The sequence below is a fragment of the Pristiophorus japonicus genome, chromosome 13 (genome assembly GCF_044704955.1).
Source record: "Pristiophorus japonicus isolate sPriJap1 chromosome 13, sPriJap1.hap1, whole genome shotgun sequence".
In the NCBI taxonomy this organism is placed as follows: domain Eukaryota; kingdom Metazoa; phylum Chordata; class Chondrichthyes; family Pristiophoridae; genus Pristiophorus; species Pristiophorus japonicus.
In genome coordinates this window covers 124,272,048-124,287,563 of record NC_091989.1, presented here as the reverse complement: position 1 = coordinate 124,287,563, position 15,516 = coordinate 124,272,048, and the positions used below count along the sequence as shown (strand labels likewise).

Here is a 15,516-nt window from a genome sequence, read left to right as displayed (position 1 = left end):
CCACTCTGCAGGCAGCCTGCAATACCACCCTGAGCAGGTTGCTGAGTTCATTGTGGTGTGTTGCATGTTGCACAATTTAGCCATCATGAGGGGACGGAAATTGCCACAGGTAACTGCAGGAACACCTCAGAAGAGAGGGGAGGAGGACGAGGTGCCTGGCGATGATCCCATACCACCATACCCCTCACACCACAGGAGAAGCCTCGTGGTGCTTACGCAACTGCAAAACTGTTACGTCAGCAGCTCATAAATGAATGTTTTGGTTGAATGGTGAGAGTTACGTTTCACCCTTGCCTGGCCATTGTTTGCAACCCTTATAATGATTGTTACCCCTGTACAAGAATGGTTAAGTTGAATAACATTTTTTATAAAATTTGAAATTTGAAAAAGTTTCTAATATTTGAAATAAAATAAATTTATAAATCATTATTTTTAAATAAAATGTGATAAATAATACTAACAAAACAACCATTAACAACAAACAGTGAAAACATTAAAAACTACAAACACCCACAACACCCCTTATCCCCCCCCCCCGCCCCACCACAAGCAACAATTTTTGATTTATGAAGTAAAAAAAACACCCACAACATCCCCCCACCTGACAAAGAATCTACCTGCGGTCACCATTCCCCCCACCTTTCTTCCCTCCCCCTGCCCCCGGCTTGTCTTTACCCCCAGTTTCCACTTCCCATTACCCTTACCCCTGGCCTTAGCCACGTTTGGACCACGGCGTTGTGCAGCAGAGCACCTCGAGCACTGCTGCCGTAGGGGGCGGGGGTGACAATGGCAGCGCCACGTGTGGGGATTCTGGAGAAGCTGGGGTTCTGCGACCCGGCTTCTGATTCGGAAGCAATTGATTGTTGGCATTGGTGATATGACACCTTGGGGTGCAGTGCCATATACCGATTTCATCGTTCGCCACATTGCATCGACGAAATTGATGGTTCGCCGCACCACTGCAATCAGCTCCGCTGATTGTGCGGCGGTATTCCTGGCTAAGCCACCAATGGCCTGGAGGAGTTCTCGACCAATGTCTAGGCTCGCCTTAGATAGTTCCACCATGTCCAGGTCGACGTCTGCCTGTCGTCGAGCATACCTGTCCTGCTGGATAACCCTCCGCGGATTCAACACAGGGGCTGGAACACTCAGTGTGCACTGCTGCACACCGCTTGGTCCCGCTACTTCCTCTGAGTGGAAGCCATGAAAAACGGATTCCGCTGAGGAACAGCTGGCCGCAGGTAGAATGGACTCCTCAGTCACCGCCTCCCCCTCCTCAACAACCTCCTGCACATGTTGTGCACTTTCACACACCCTGCTCTCTTTCGCCGACCCCCCCGCCCCCCAACCACAACAGCTTGAGGAGGGTTGTCAAGGCATACGCTCTCCTCCATGGAGTCCGCTCTGGAAAGGATCACCTGCACCAATAATAGGGAAGTTCCAGGGGGCTCAGCAGGTTGTCGATCCTCCTGGGTAACTAGAAAACATAATATGAGAGGTTAGCAGCAGGGGAGGGGAGGTTAAGGTGACATGAGTACGCAGTGTTGCTCCTCTACATATCACGGAGAGACGTTACATAAAATTAGCATGAATAGAATGGACAGACACTGCACGTCACAGAAAACCATTGCAATAAGATCATTGATGGGAAATAATGCATGACACAAAGCTTACCAAGCTTACCAACATTAAAATGTGGCAGATTTACATTTTAAGTAATGTTAGTGCATGGTGAACATAAGAACATAAGAACATAAGAATTAGGAACAGGAGTAGGCCATCTAGCCCCTCGAGCCTGCTCCACCATTCAACAAGATCATGGCTGATCTGGCCGTGGACTCAGCTCCACTTACCTGCCCGCTCCCCGTAACCCTTAATTCCCTTATTGGTTAAAAATCTATCTATCTGTGACTTGAATACATTCAATGAGCTAGCCTCAACTGCTTCCTTGGGCAGAGAAGTCCATAGATTCACAACTCTCTGGGAGAAGAAATTCCTTCTCAACTCAGTTTTAAATTGGCTTCCCCGTATTTTGAGGCTGTGCCCCCTAGTTCTAGTCTCCCCGACCAGTGGAAACAACCTCTCCGCCTCTATCTTGTCTATCCCTTTCATTATTTTAAATGTTTCTATAAGATCACTCCTCAACCTTCTGAACTCCAACGAGTAAAGACCCAGTCTACTCAATCTATCATCATAAGGTAACCCCCTCATCTCCGGAATCAGCCTAGTGAATCGTCTCTGTACCCCCTCCAAAGCTAGTATATCCTTCCTTAAGTAAGGTGACCAAAACTGCACGCAGTACTCCAGGTGCGGCCTCACCAATACCCTATACAGTTGCAGCAGGACCTCCCTGCTTTTGTACTCCATCCCTCTCGCAATGAAGGCCAACATTCCATTCGCCTTCCTGATTACCTGCTGCACCTGAAAACTAACTTTTGGGGATTCATGCACAAGGAACCCCAGGTCCCTCTGCACCTCAGCATGTTGTAATTTCTCTCCATTCAAATAATATTCCCTTTTACTGTTTTTTTTCCCAAGGTGGATGACCTCACACTTTCCGACATTGTATTCCATCTGCCAAACCTTAGCCCATTCGCTTAACCTATCCAAATCTCTTTGCAGCCTCTCTGTGTCCTCTACACAACCTGCTTTCCCACTAATCTTTGTGTCATCTGCAAATTTTGTTGCATTACACTCTGTCCCCTCTTCCAGGTCATCTATGTATATTGTTAAACAGTTGTGGTCCCAGCATCGATCCCTGTGGCACACCACTAACCACCGATTTCCAACCTGAAAAGGACCCATTTATCCCGACTCTCTGTTTTCTGCTCGCCAGCCAATTCTCTATCCATGCGAATACATTTCCTCTGACTCCGCGTACCTTTATCTTCTGCAGTAACCTTTTGTGTGGCACCTTATCGAATGCCTTTTGGAAATCTAAATACACCACATCCATCGGTACACCTCTATCCACCATGCTCGTTATATCCTCAAAGAATTCCAGTAAATTAGTTAAACATGATTTCCCCTTCATGAATCCATGCTGTGTCTACTTGATTGCACTATTCCTATCTAGATGTCCGCTATTTCTTCCTTAATAGTTTCAAGCATTTTCCCCACTACAAATGTTAAACTAACCGGCCTATAGTTACCTGCCTTTTGTCTGCCCCCTTTTTTAAACAGAGGCGTTACATTAGCTGCTTTCCAATCCGCTGGTACCTCCTCAGAGTCCAGAGAATTTTCGTAGATTATAACGAATGCATCTGCTATAACTTCCACCATCTCTTTTAATACCCTGGGATGCATTTCATCAGGACCATGGAATTTGTCTACCTTGAATCCCATTAGCCTGTCCAGTACTACCCCCCTAGTGAAAGTGATTGTCTCAAGGTCCTCCCTTCCCACATTCCTGTGACCAGCAATTTTTGGCATGGTTTTTGTGTCTTCCACTGTGAAGACCGAAGCAAAATAATTGTTTAAGGTCTCAGCCATTTCCACAATTCCCATTATTAAATCCCCCTTCTCATCTTCTAAGGGACCAACATTTACTTTAGTCACTCTTTTCCGTTTTATATATCTGTAAAAGCTTTTACTATCTGTTTTTATGTTTTGCACAAGTTTACCTTCGTAATCTATCTTTCCTTTCTTTATTGCTTTTTTAGTCATTCTTTGCTGTTGTTTAAAATTTTCCCAATCTTCTAGTTTCCCACTAACCTTGGCCACCTTATAAACATTGGTCTTTGATTTGATACTCTACTTTATTTCCTTGGTTATCCCTTCTCTTACCGCTCTTCTTTTTCACTGGAATATATTTTTGTTGCGCACTATGAAAGAGCTACTTAAAAGTCCTCCACTGTTCCTCAATTGTGCCACCGTTTAGTCTGTGTTTCCAGTCTACTTTAGCCAACTCTGCCCTCATCCCACTGTAGTCCCCTTTGTTTAAGCATAGTACGCTCGTTTCTGACACAACTTCCTCACCCTCAATCTGTATTACAAATTCAACCATACTGTGATCACTCATTCCGAGAGGATCTTTTACTCGGAGATCGTTTATTTTTCCTGTCTCATTACACAGGACCAGATCTAAGATAGCTTGCTCCCTTGTAGGTTCTGTAACATACTATTCTCAGAAACAATCCCGTATGCATTCTATGAATTCCTCCTGGCTACCCCGTGCGATTTGAGTTGACCAATCGATATGTAGGTTAAAATTCCCCATGACTACTGCCGTTCCTTTTTCACCTGCCTCCATTTTTCCCTTGATTATTCCATGCCCCACCATGAAGTTATTATTTGGAGGCCTATAAACTACGCCCACCAGTGACGTTTTCCCCTTACTATCTCTAATCTCCACCCACAATGATTCAACATTTTGTTCATTAGAGCCAATATCGTCTCTCACAACTGCCTTGATATCATCCTTTATTAACAGAGCTACCCCACCTCCTTTCCCTTCTTGTCTATCTTTCCGAATCGTCAGATACCCCTCTATGTTTAATTCCCAGTCTTGGCCACCCTGCAACCATGTTTCTGTAATGGCCACCAAATCATACCCATTTGTAATGATTTGTGCCGTCAACTCATTTACTTTATTTCGAATGCTGCGTGCGTTTAGGTAGAGTATTTTAATCCTAGTTTTTAAACCATGATTTCTAGTTTTGACCCCTCCTGCAGCCCCTTTATATTCAGTGGACCTTTTTGTTTTTTGCCTTGGGTTTCTCTGCCCTCCACTTTTACTCATCTCCTTTCTGTCTTTTGCTTTTGTCTTCTTTTTGTTTCCCTCTGTCTCCCTGCATTGGTTCCCATCCCCCTGCCATATTAGTTTAACTCTTCCCCAACAGCACGAGCAAACACTCCCCCTAGGACATTGGTTCCGGTCCTGCCCAGGTGCAGACCGTCCGGTTTGTACTGGTCCCACCTCCCCCAGAACATAAGAACATAAGAATTAGGAACAGGAGTAGGCCATCTAGCCCCTCGAGCTTGCTCCGCCATTCAATAAGATCATGGCTGATCTGGTCGTGGATTCAGCTCCACTTACCCGCCCTCTCCCCGTAACCCTTAATTCCCTTATTGGTTAAAAATCTATCTATCTTTGACTTGAAAACATTCAATGAGCTAGTCTCAACTGCTTCCTTGGGCAGAGAATTCCATAGATTCACAACCCTCTTGGAGAAGAAATTCTTTCTCAACTCGGTTTTAAATTGGCTCCTCCGTATTTTGAGGCTGTGCCCCCTAGTGATAGTCTCCCCTACCAATGGAAACAACCTCTCTGCCTCTATCTTGTCTATCCCTTTCATTATTTTAAATGTTTCTATAAGATCTCTCCTCATCCTTCTGAACTCCAAGGAGTAAAGACCCAGTCTACTCAATCTATCATCATAAGGTAACCCCCTCATTTCTGGAATCAGCCTCGTGAATCGTCTCTGTACCCCTTCCAAAGCTAGTATATCCTTCCTTCAGTAAGGTGACCAAAACTGCACGTAGTACTCCAGGTGCGGCCTTACCAATACCTTATACAGTTGCAGCAAGACCTCCCTGCTTTTGTACTCTATCCCTCTCGCAATGAAGGCCAACATTCCATTTGCCTTCCTGATTACCTGCTGCACCTGCAAACTAACCTTTTGGGATTCATACACAAGGACCCCCAGGTCCCTCTGCACCACAGCATGTTGTAATTTCTCCCCATTCAAATAATATTCCCTTTTATTGTTTTTTTTTCCCAAGGTGGATGACCTCACACTTTCCGACATTGTATTCCATCTGCCAAACCTTAGCCCATTCGCTTAACCTATCCCAATCTCCTTGCATCCTCTCTGAGTCCTCTACACAACCCGCTTTCCCACTAATCTTTGTGTGATCTGCAAATTTTGTTGCACTACACTCTGTCCCCTCTTTTAGGTCATCTATGTATATTGTAAACAGTTGTGGTCCCAGCACTGATCCCTGTGGCACACCACTAACCACTGATTTCCAACCGGAAAAGGACCCATTTATCCCAACTCTCTGCTTTCTGTTCGCCAGCCAATTCTCTATCCATGCTAATACATTTCCTCTGACTCCGCGTACCTTTATCGTCTGCAGTAACCTTTTGTGTGGCACCTTATCGAATGCCTTTTGGAAATCTAAATACACCACATCCATCGGTACACCTCTATCCACCATGCTCGTTATATCCTCAAAGAATTCCAGTAAGTTAGTTAAGCATGATTTCCCTTTCATGAATCCATGCTGCGTCTGCTTGATTGCACTATTCCTATCTAGATGTCCCGCTATTTCTTCCTTAATGATAGTTTCAAGCATTTTCCCCACTACAGATGTTAAACTAACCAGCCTATAGTTACCTGCCTTTTGCCTGCCCCCTTTTTTAAACAGAGGCGTTACATTTAGCTGCTTTCCAATCCGCTGGGACCTCCCCAGAGTCCAGAGAATTTTGGTAGATTATAACGAATGCATCTGCTATAACTTCCGCCATCTCTTTTAATACCCTGGGATGCATTTCATCAGGACCAGGGGACTTGTCTACCTTCAGTCCCATTAGCCTGTCCAGCACTACCCCCCTGGTGATAGTGATTGTCTCAAGGTTCTCCCTTCCCATATTCCTGTGGCCTGCAAATTTTGGCATGGTTTTTGTGTCTTCCACTGTGAAGATGGAAGCAAAATAATTGTTTAAGGTCTCAGCCATTTTCACATTTCCCATTATTAAATCCCCCTTTTCATCTTCTGAGAGACCAACATATACTTTAATCACTCTTTTCCGTTTTATATATCTGTAAAAGCTTTAGAAATAAATATATCTGTAGAACCTGTTCCAATGCCCCAGGAATTTGAATCCCTCCCTGCTCACCACTGCTCAAGCCACGTATTCATCTGAGCTGTCCTGCGATTCCTACTCTGACTAGCACGTGGCACTGGTAGCAATCCCGAGATTACTACTTTTGAGGTCCTACGTTTTAATTTAGCTCCTAGCTCCTTAAATTTGTCTCGTAGGACCTCATACCTTTTTTTCCCTATGTCGTTGGTACCAATGTGCACCACGACAACTGGCTGTTCTCCCTCCCTTTTTAGAATGTCCTGCACCCGCTCAGAGACATCCTTGACCCTTGCACCAGGGAGGCAACATACCATCCTGGAGTCTCGGTTGCTGCCACAGAAACGCCTGTCTATTCCCCTTACAATAGAATCCCCTATCACTATCGCTCTCCCACTCTTTTTCCTGCCCTCTTGTGCAACAGAGCCAGCCACGGTGCCATGAACTTGGCTGCTGTTGCCCTCCCCTGATGAGTCATCCCCCTCAACAGTACTCAAAGCAGTGTATCTGTTTTGCAGTGGGATGACCGCAGGGGACCCCTGCACTACCTTCCTTGCACTGCTCTTCCTGCTGGTCTTCCATTCCCTAGCTGGCTGTGGACCCTTCATCTGCGGTAAGACCAACTCGCTACACGTGCTACTCATGTCATTCTCAGCATCGTGGATGCTCCAGAGTGAATCCACCCTCAGCTCCAAATCCGCAACACAGTCCGTCAGGAGCTGGAGGCGGGTACACTTCCCGCAGATGTAATCGTCAGGGACACCGGAAGTGTCCCTGAGTTCCCACATGGTACAGAAGGAGCTCTCCTGCCATGACTTAACCCTTAGATACACTTAAATTGGCAACAACAAGTTAAAGTTATGACTTACTCTCGTGGACGAAACTATGTACTTCCAGCGGTTGCGACACTGGTTTCTTCCCTAAAAATCCTGGGCGACTGAGGACACCGCCTCCAAAATCTCTGCCCATATTCTCCGGTAGACCGCCAGGGCGAGTTTCCCACGTCCACCCCAGGTCAATTGAGTCGACCTAACCTCCACCTCATGGACCAAGGCCTCTTCCCTGGAGAACCTCTTGGCCCTTTTCCTTCCTCCTACCTCTGGTTCTACCTTTTCTCGCTCTCCTTCACTCTCCATTACTTTCTGATGGAAAATCTTCTGAGATTATGTGTGTAGTGGTTTATCTGTTGGAACGTCGAAAAAATACAAGCAAGCAGTCTCCTCTCTCCTTCTCTCCTTCTCCCTCTCTCTCTCTCTCTCTCTCTCTCCCTGCCTCCCTCACTCCCTCTTCTGCGCATGCACTTGTGACCCCTGATCACCAAATCGTGGGAAAAACTTAACTCTGGTGGGGGGGGGGGGGAAAAAACCATTTTGCACATGCGCAGAAGGGCTGTTGTCAAGGACGTTAGCCTTACATGACTAAGAATGACACTATCAATCAACTTTGGATAACCCTATATTGTCCTTGGAAACTCTAATTTTTTTTTAACATCCTAGCGCTATTCAGTGACAATCTGATCTCAGTGCCTTGCAATAAGGACATGCTGCCAAAGTTACCAGATTCGAGCCTCTGTCCATAACTAGCAGCCTTTTTCCTTGATGTCCAATAGCGAGGGCGCAGCTTATCGTTTCTTTGGTGGTTATTCTAATGGCATCTTATAAATCTACTATAATGAGACATGAGTGTTGTTCTGACCATTGTGTTAATGATTGCAGTGATCTAAATTTTGGCCAGGTAACAATTCAACCAAAGGCAGCAGGATACACTTTTTTCCCCACAAAGATCTTTCTTTAAAAAGAATAATAATATGGAGTCAGTTGTGTGTGACTACATATGAGAAATTTTGATTTTAGGTTTGGTGTTTACATTTATATTTTATCTACTATTTATATAAAGATTTAAGCTCATTTCATATCAGTGTAAATAATGTACTTTCAGGCAATCAGCAGCTGCCTTTCACATGGAAAAAAAAAATGAATATAGACTACACCAACCTAAAAGTCAGATCCAGAAATGCAGTGAGAAAGGATTGCTTCCACCAATGTAGAAAAATCATCTCCTACCCCCCAGCGTAGTAGGTTATTTAAAATGTATTTGTGAAGGACCAATGGGTGTATTGGGTTTAATAGTGGTTTAAAATACTATGATATAAATTTTCCCTGTCTCTTCTACAGGAGGAACTGGACATTCGACCAAAGGTGTCATCGCTCCTCAGCAGATTGGCTAATTACACAAACATCACTCAGGGAGCAAAGGAACATGAGGAAGCGGAAAGTGCAGAAAATTCCAAGAAAAAAGCACCCAAGGTAATTATACTTCCATTAAGCTTATTTTGTTGGCTTTAATCTTTTTACTGGAGTTTTGATGCAGTACTATAAATATGAATACTGCAGCCTGTTGTGTATCTATAAAGCATGCACTCCCATGTTCCGCCACCAGGGAGTGCATCCCCTGAAGTCCCAAGGGATCCCAGCAGGGTGAGGACTGGGAAGCTTAAGGCGAATGGCTAGACCAGTACTTTGTAGCCAATGAGCTGGACGGCGAAGGAAGCGCTGCAAAAAGGAGAGCGGTCCTCCTCACGGTCTGCGGGGCACCGACCTACAGCCTCATGAAGAATCTTCTGGCTCCGGTGAAACTCACAGATAAGTCGTATGAGGAGCTGTGTACACTAGTGCGGGAGCATTTTAACCCGAGGGAGGGCGTGCTGATGGCGAGGTATCAGTTCTACACGTGCCAACGATCTGAAGGTCAGGAAGTGGTGAGCTACGTCACCGAGCTAAGGCGACTTACAGGACAATGTGAGTTTGATGGCTACCTGGAGTAAATGCTCAGACTTTTTTGTACTTGGCATTGGCCACGAGACCATCCTACGAAAACTTTTGATTGTAGAGACACTGACCCTCAGTAAGGCCATTGCGATAGCACAGGCGTTTATGTCCACCAGTGATAACACCAAACAAATCTCTCAGCACACAAGTGCTAACAATGTTCATAAATTAACTGGAACTGTGTTTGCGAGCAGAAATGTACAGGGCAGAAACCACGAGTCTGCAACTGCCAGCAGGCCTCAGGTGACCCAGATGACTCAGAGTCTCCAACAAAGGATGATGCAAGGCAGTTCACACCTTGTTGGCGTTGTGGAGGCTTAAATACAGCCTATTCATGCCGATTCAAAGGGTATGTTTGCAAGAGCTATGGAACAATGGGGCATCTCCAAAGAGTTTGCAGACGAGCTGCAAGCTCTGCAAAACCTGCTAACCACCACATGATAGAGGAAGATCGGTCCATGGTGGATCAAAGCAATTTCGAGCCTCAGAGGAGGCAGATGCTGAAGTACATGGGGTGCACACATTTTTGATGAAATGTCCATCTATAATGCTAAATGTAAAATTGAATGACTTACCCGTAGTCATGGAACTGGATACTGGCGCTAGCCAATCCATCATGAGTAAAAAGATGTTTGAGAGACTGTGGTGCAACAAGGCACTCAGGCCAGCCCTGAGCCCCATCACGAAACTGAGAACGTACACCAAAGAGCTTATCACTGTCCTGGGCAGCGCCATGGTCAAGGTCACCTACGAGGACACGGAGCATGAACTGCCACTCTGGATTGTCCCAGGCGATGGCCCCACACTGCTTGAAAGGAGCTGACTGGGCAAAATCCGCTGGAACTGGGATGACATCCGAGCGCTATCACATGTCGATAAGGCCTCATGTACCCAAGTTCTCAACAAATTTCCTTCCCTTTTTGAGCCAGGCATTGGAAACTTTTCTGGGGCAAAGGTGCGGATCCACTTGGTCCCAGAGGCACGGCCCATTCAGCACAAGGTGCAAGCGGTACCTCACATGATGAGGGAGAGAGTGGAAATCGAGCTGGACAGGCTGCAATGCGAGGGCATCATCTCCCCAGTGGAATTCAGCGAGTGGGCCAGTCCGTTTGTTCTAGTACTCAAAAGTGATGGCACGGGTCAGGATTTGCAGCGATTATAAAGTAACTATAATCGTTTCTCGCTACAGGACCAGTACTCGCTACTTAAGGCAGACGACCTATTTGCGACGCTGGCAGGAGGCAAGACGTTCACCAAGCTCGACCTGACTTTGGCCTACATGACGCAGGAGCTGGAGGAGTCTTCGAAGCGCCTCACTTGCATCAACACGCACAAGGGATATAAAAGGGGTCGGAGGGTCTAGTAAGGAGGAGGAACTGAGGGAAATCCTTATTAGTCGGGAAATTGTGTTGGGGAAATTGATGGGATTGAAGGCCGATAAATCCCCAGGGCCTGATGGACTGCATCCCAGAGTACTGAAGGAGGTGGCCTTGGAAATAGTGGATGCATTGACAGTCATTTTCCAACATTCCATTGACTCTGGATCAGTTCCTATGGAGTGGAGGGTAGCCAATGTAACCCCACTTTTTAAAAAAGGAGGGAGAGAGAAAACGGAATTACAGACCGGTCAGCCTGACATCGGTAGTGGGTAAAATGATGGAATCAATTATTAAGGATGTCATAGCAGTGCATTTGGAAAGAGGTAATATGATAGGTCCAAGTCAGCATGGATTTGTGAAAGGGAAATCATGCTTGACAAATCTTCTGGAATTTTTTGAGGATGTTTCCAGTAGAGTGGACAAGGGAGAACCAGTTGATGTGGTATATTTGGACTTTCAGAAGGCAGGTCCCACAGAGGAGATTAATGTGCAAAGTTAAAGCACATGGGATTGGGGGTAGTGTGCTGACATGGATTGAGAACTGGTTGTCAGACAGGAAGCAAAGAGTAGGAGTAAATGGGTACTTTTCAGAATGGCAGGCAGTGACTAGTGGGGTACCGCAAGGTTCTGTGCTGGGGCCCCAGCTGTTTACACTGTACATTAATGATTTAGACGAGGGGATTAAATGTAGTATCTCCAAATTTGCGGATGACACTAAGTTGGGTGGCAGTGTGAGCTGCAAGGAGGATTCTATGAGGCTGCAGAGCGACTTGGATAGGTTAGGTGAGTGGGCAAATGCATGGCAGATGAAGTATAACGTGGATAAATGTGAGGTTATCCACTTTGGTGGTAAAAACAGAGAGACAGACTATTATCTGAATGGTGACAGATTAGGAAAAGGGGAGGTGCAAAGAGACCTGGGTGTCATGGTACATCAGTCATTGAAGGTTGGCATGCAGGTACAGCAGGCGGTTAAGAAAGCAAATGGCATGTTGGCCTTCATAGCGAGGGGATTTGAGTACAAGGGCAGGGAGGTGTTGCTACAATTGTACAGGGCCTTGGTGAGGCCATACCTGGAGTATTGTGTACAGTTTTGGTCTCCTAACCTGAGGAAGGACATTCTTGCTATTGAGGGAGTGCAGCGAAGGTTCACCAGACTGATTCCCGGGATGGCGGGACTGACCTATCAAGAAAGACTGGATCAACTGGGCTTGTATTCACTGGAGTTCAGAAGAATGAGAGGGGACCTCATAGAAACGTTTAAAATTCTGACGGGGTTAGACAGGTTAGATGCAGGAAGAATGTTCCCAATGTTGGGGAAGTCCAGAACCAGGGGACACAGTCTAAGGATAAGGGGGAAGCCATTTAGGACCGAGATGAGGAAGAATTTCTTCACCCAGAGAGTGGTGAACCTGTGGAATTCTCTACCACAGAAAGTTGTTGAGGCCAATTCACTAAATATATTCAAAAAGGAGTTAGATGAAGTCCTTACTACTAGGGGAATCAAGGGGTATGGTGAGAAAGCAGGAATGGGGTACTGAAGTTGCATGTTCAGCCATGAACTCATTGAATGGCGGTGCAGGCTAGAAGGGCCGAATGGCCAACTCCTGCACCTATTTTCTATGTTTCTATGTTTCTAAGGGACTGTTCATCTACAACAGATGCCCGTTAGAAATTCGGTCGGCTGCAGCAATCTTCCAAAGAAACATGGAGAGCCTACTCAAGTCGGTACCATGCACGGTGGTTTTTCAGGATGATATATTGGTCGCGGGTCAGAACCTACAAACCCTGCAGGAGGTCCTCCAGCGACTGGATCGTGTAGGGCTGTGGCTGAAGAGGTCGAAATGCGTCTTCATGACAATAGAAGTGGAGTTTTTGGGGAGAAAGATCGCGGCGGATGGCATTCGGCCCACAGACGCCAAGACAGAGGCTACCAGGAACGCGCCCAGGCCACAGAATATCACAGAGCTGCGGTCGTTCCTCGACTCCTCCAACTATTTTGGTAACTTCCTACCGGGGTTAAGCACCCTCTTAGAGCCCCTATATGTGTTATTGCGTAAAGGTGAGAACTGGGTATGGGGAAAAAAAAACAAGTAATTGCTTTTGAGAAAGCCAGAAACATTTTAAGCTCCAACAAGCTGCTTGTTTGGAAAATCCATGTAAAAGACTTGTGCTAGCATGTGATGCGTCGTCGTACGCAGTCGGGTGTGTATTACAACAAGCTAATGTTGCGGGGAAGTTGCAACCTGTCGCCAATGCCTCCAGGAGCTTGTCTAAGGCTGAGAGGGCCTACAGCATGATTGAGAAAGAGGCATTAGCGTGTGTGTTCAGGGTAAAGAAAATGCATCAGTATCTGTTTGGCCTCAAATTTGAGCTGGAAACTGATCACAAGCCCCTCATATCCCTGTTCGCTGAAAACAAGGGGATAAATACTAATGCCTCAGTCCGCATACATAGGTGGGCACTCGCACTATCAGCGTATAACTATACCATTCGCCACAGGCCAGGCACCGAGAACTGTGCGGATGCTCTCAGTCGGCTACCATTGCCCACCACAGGGGTGGAAATGGCGCAGCCTGCAAACTTGTTGATGGTCATGGAAGCGTTTGAAAATGATAAATCACTTGCCACGGCCCGCCAGATTAGGACTTGGACTAGCCAAGATCCTCTGCTGTCCCTAGTAAAAAACTGTGTACTGCATGGGAGCTGGGCCAGCTTCCCCGTTGAAATACAAGAGCTAATCAAGCCATTCCAGCGGTGAAAGGACGAGCTGTCCATTCAGGCAGACTGCCTGTTGTGGGGTAACCGCGTAGTGCTACCCAAAAAGGGCAGGGAGACGTTCATCTCGGATCTCCACAGCACAGACCCGGGTATAGTAATGATGAAAGCAATAGCCAGATCCCACGTATGGTGGCCCGGTATCGACTCTGACTTAGAGTCCTGTGTACAGCAATGCAGCGTGTGTGCTCAGTTGAGCAACGCGCCCAGAGAGGCATCACTAAGTTTGTGGTCCTGGTCCTCCAGACCATGGTCGAGGATCCATGTCGACCATACGGGCCCGTTTCTCAGTAAAATGTTCCTGGTGGTGGTGGATGCTTTTTCAAAATGGATTGAATGTGAAATAATGTCGGGAAGCACCGCCACCGCCACCATTGAAAGCCTGAGGGGCATGTTTGCCACCCACGGCCTGCCTGTGACATACTGGTCAGTGGCAACGGGCCATATTTCACCAGTGCCGAATTTAAAGAATTCATGACCTGCAATGGGATCAAACATGTCACCTCGGCCCCGTTTAAACCAGCCTCCAATCGGCAAGCAGAGGGGGCAGTACAAACCATTCAACAGAGCCTTAAACGAGTCACAGAAGGCTCACTCCAAACCCGCCTGTTCAGAGTACTGCTCAGGTACTGCATGAGACCCCACTCGCTCACGGGGGTGCCCCCGGCTGAGCTGCTCATGAATAGGATACTTAAAACCAGACTCTCGCTGGTTCACCCCAACCTGCATGATCAGGTAGAGAGCAGGCGGCAGCAACAAAATGTAAACGATGGTCGCACCACTGTGTCACGGGAAATTGATCTGAATGACCCTGTGTATGTGCTAAACTATGGACATGGTCCCAAGTGGATTGCGGGCACGGTGATAGCTAAAGAAGGAAATAGGGTATTTGTCGGCAAACTAGACAATGGACAAATTTTCAGAAAGCACCTGGACCAAACAAGGCTGCAGTTCACAGACTGCCCTGAACAACCCACAGCAGACACCACCTTTTTCGAGCCCACAGCACACACCCAAAGGATCAACAACACCATCCCGGACCAGGAAATCGAACCCATCACGCCCAACAGCCCAGCAAGGTTTACCCAACAGCACTGCAGGGCCAACAACACACCAGCCCAGCGAGGGCACAGCCAACACACCAGAACAGACATTTGTACCGAGGCAGTCCACCAGGGATAGAAAGGCTCCCGACCGCCTCACCTTGTAAATAGTTTTCACTTTGACTTTGGGGGGTTGAGTGATGATGTGTATCTGTAAAGCATGCACTCCCATGTTCCGTCACCAGGGAACGCATCCCCTGAAGTTCCAAGGGATCCCTGCATCCCTTGGGAGCACTGTATATAAGCCGGACCCCAAGGCCTGTTCCTCACTCTGGAGTGTCTTAATAAAGATTGAGGTCACTGTTACTTTAACCTCCCTGTGTGCAGTCTCATCTGTGTTAGGAACACAACACAGCCTGTCTTTGATCTTGAGTCATTTGTCATAATAGGCTGAGAATGAATTCAATGACCGGTCCGAAACCCATTTCATACTGTCACTCAAGTAGAACAGGGAGGTCAATTTTTTTTTTTTAATTCAGCATAAACAGATGTTGTCTGTAGTATTCTGCACACAAAATGTTGTAATATTTAAGAGTCATGGGGCTTGACTTTCAGCACATCATCGCCCATATAAGAGCTGAGATGCAGGCTATCGCCCATATTTGCTAAAAAGTGGAAAC

General features: G+C 46.6%; 1 protein-coding gene across 2 annotated transcripts in view; it reads left to right on the top strand.

The window, feature by feature from the left end:
• slc12a4 (solute carrier family 12 member 4) overlaps nucleotides 1-15,516 on the top strand; it is a 160,473-nt gene that overhangs the window by 63,054 nt on the left and 81,903 nt on the right. For both annotated transcript variants that reach the window (XM_070897987.1, XM_070897986.1), the window contains exon 3: nucleotides 8,983-9,114. In XM_070897987.1, the coding sequence (XP_070754088.1) occupies nucleotides 8,983-9,114 (132 nt within the window). The remainder of the gene's footprint in view (nucleotides 1-8,982; nucleotides 9,115-15,516) is intronic.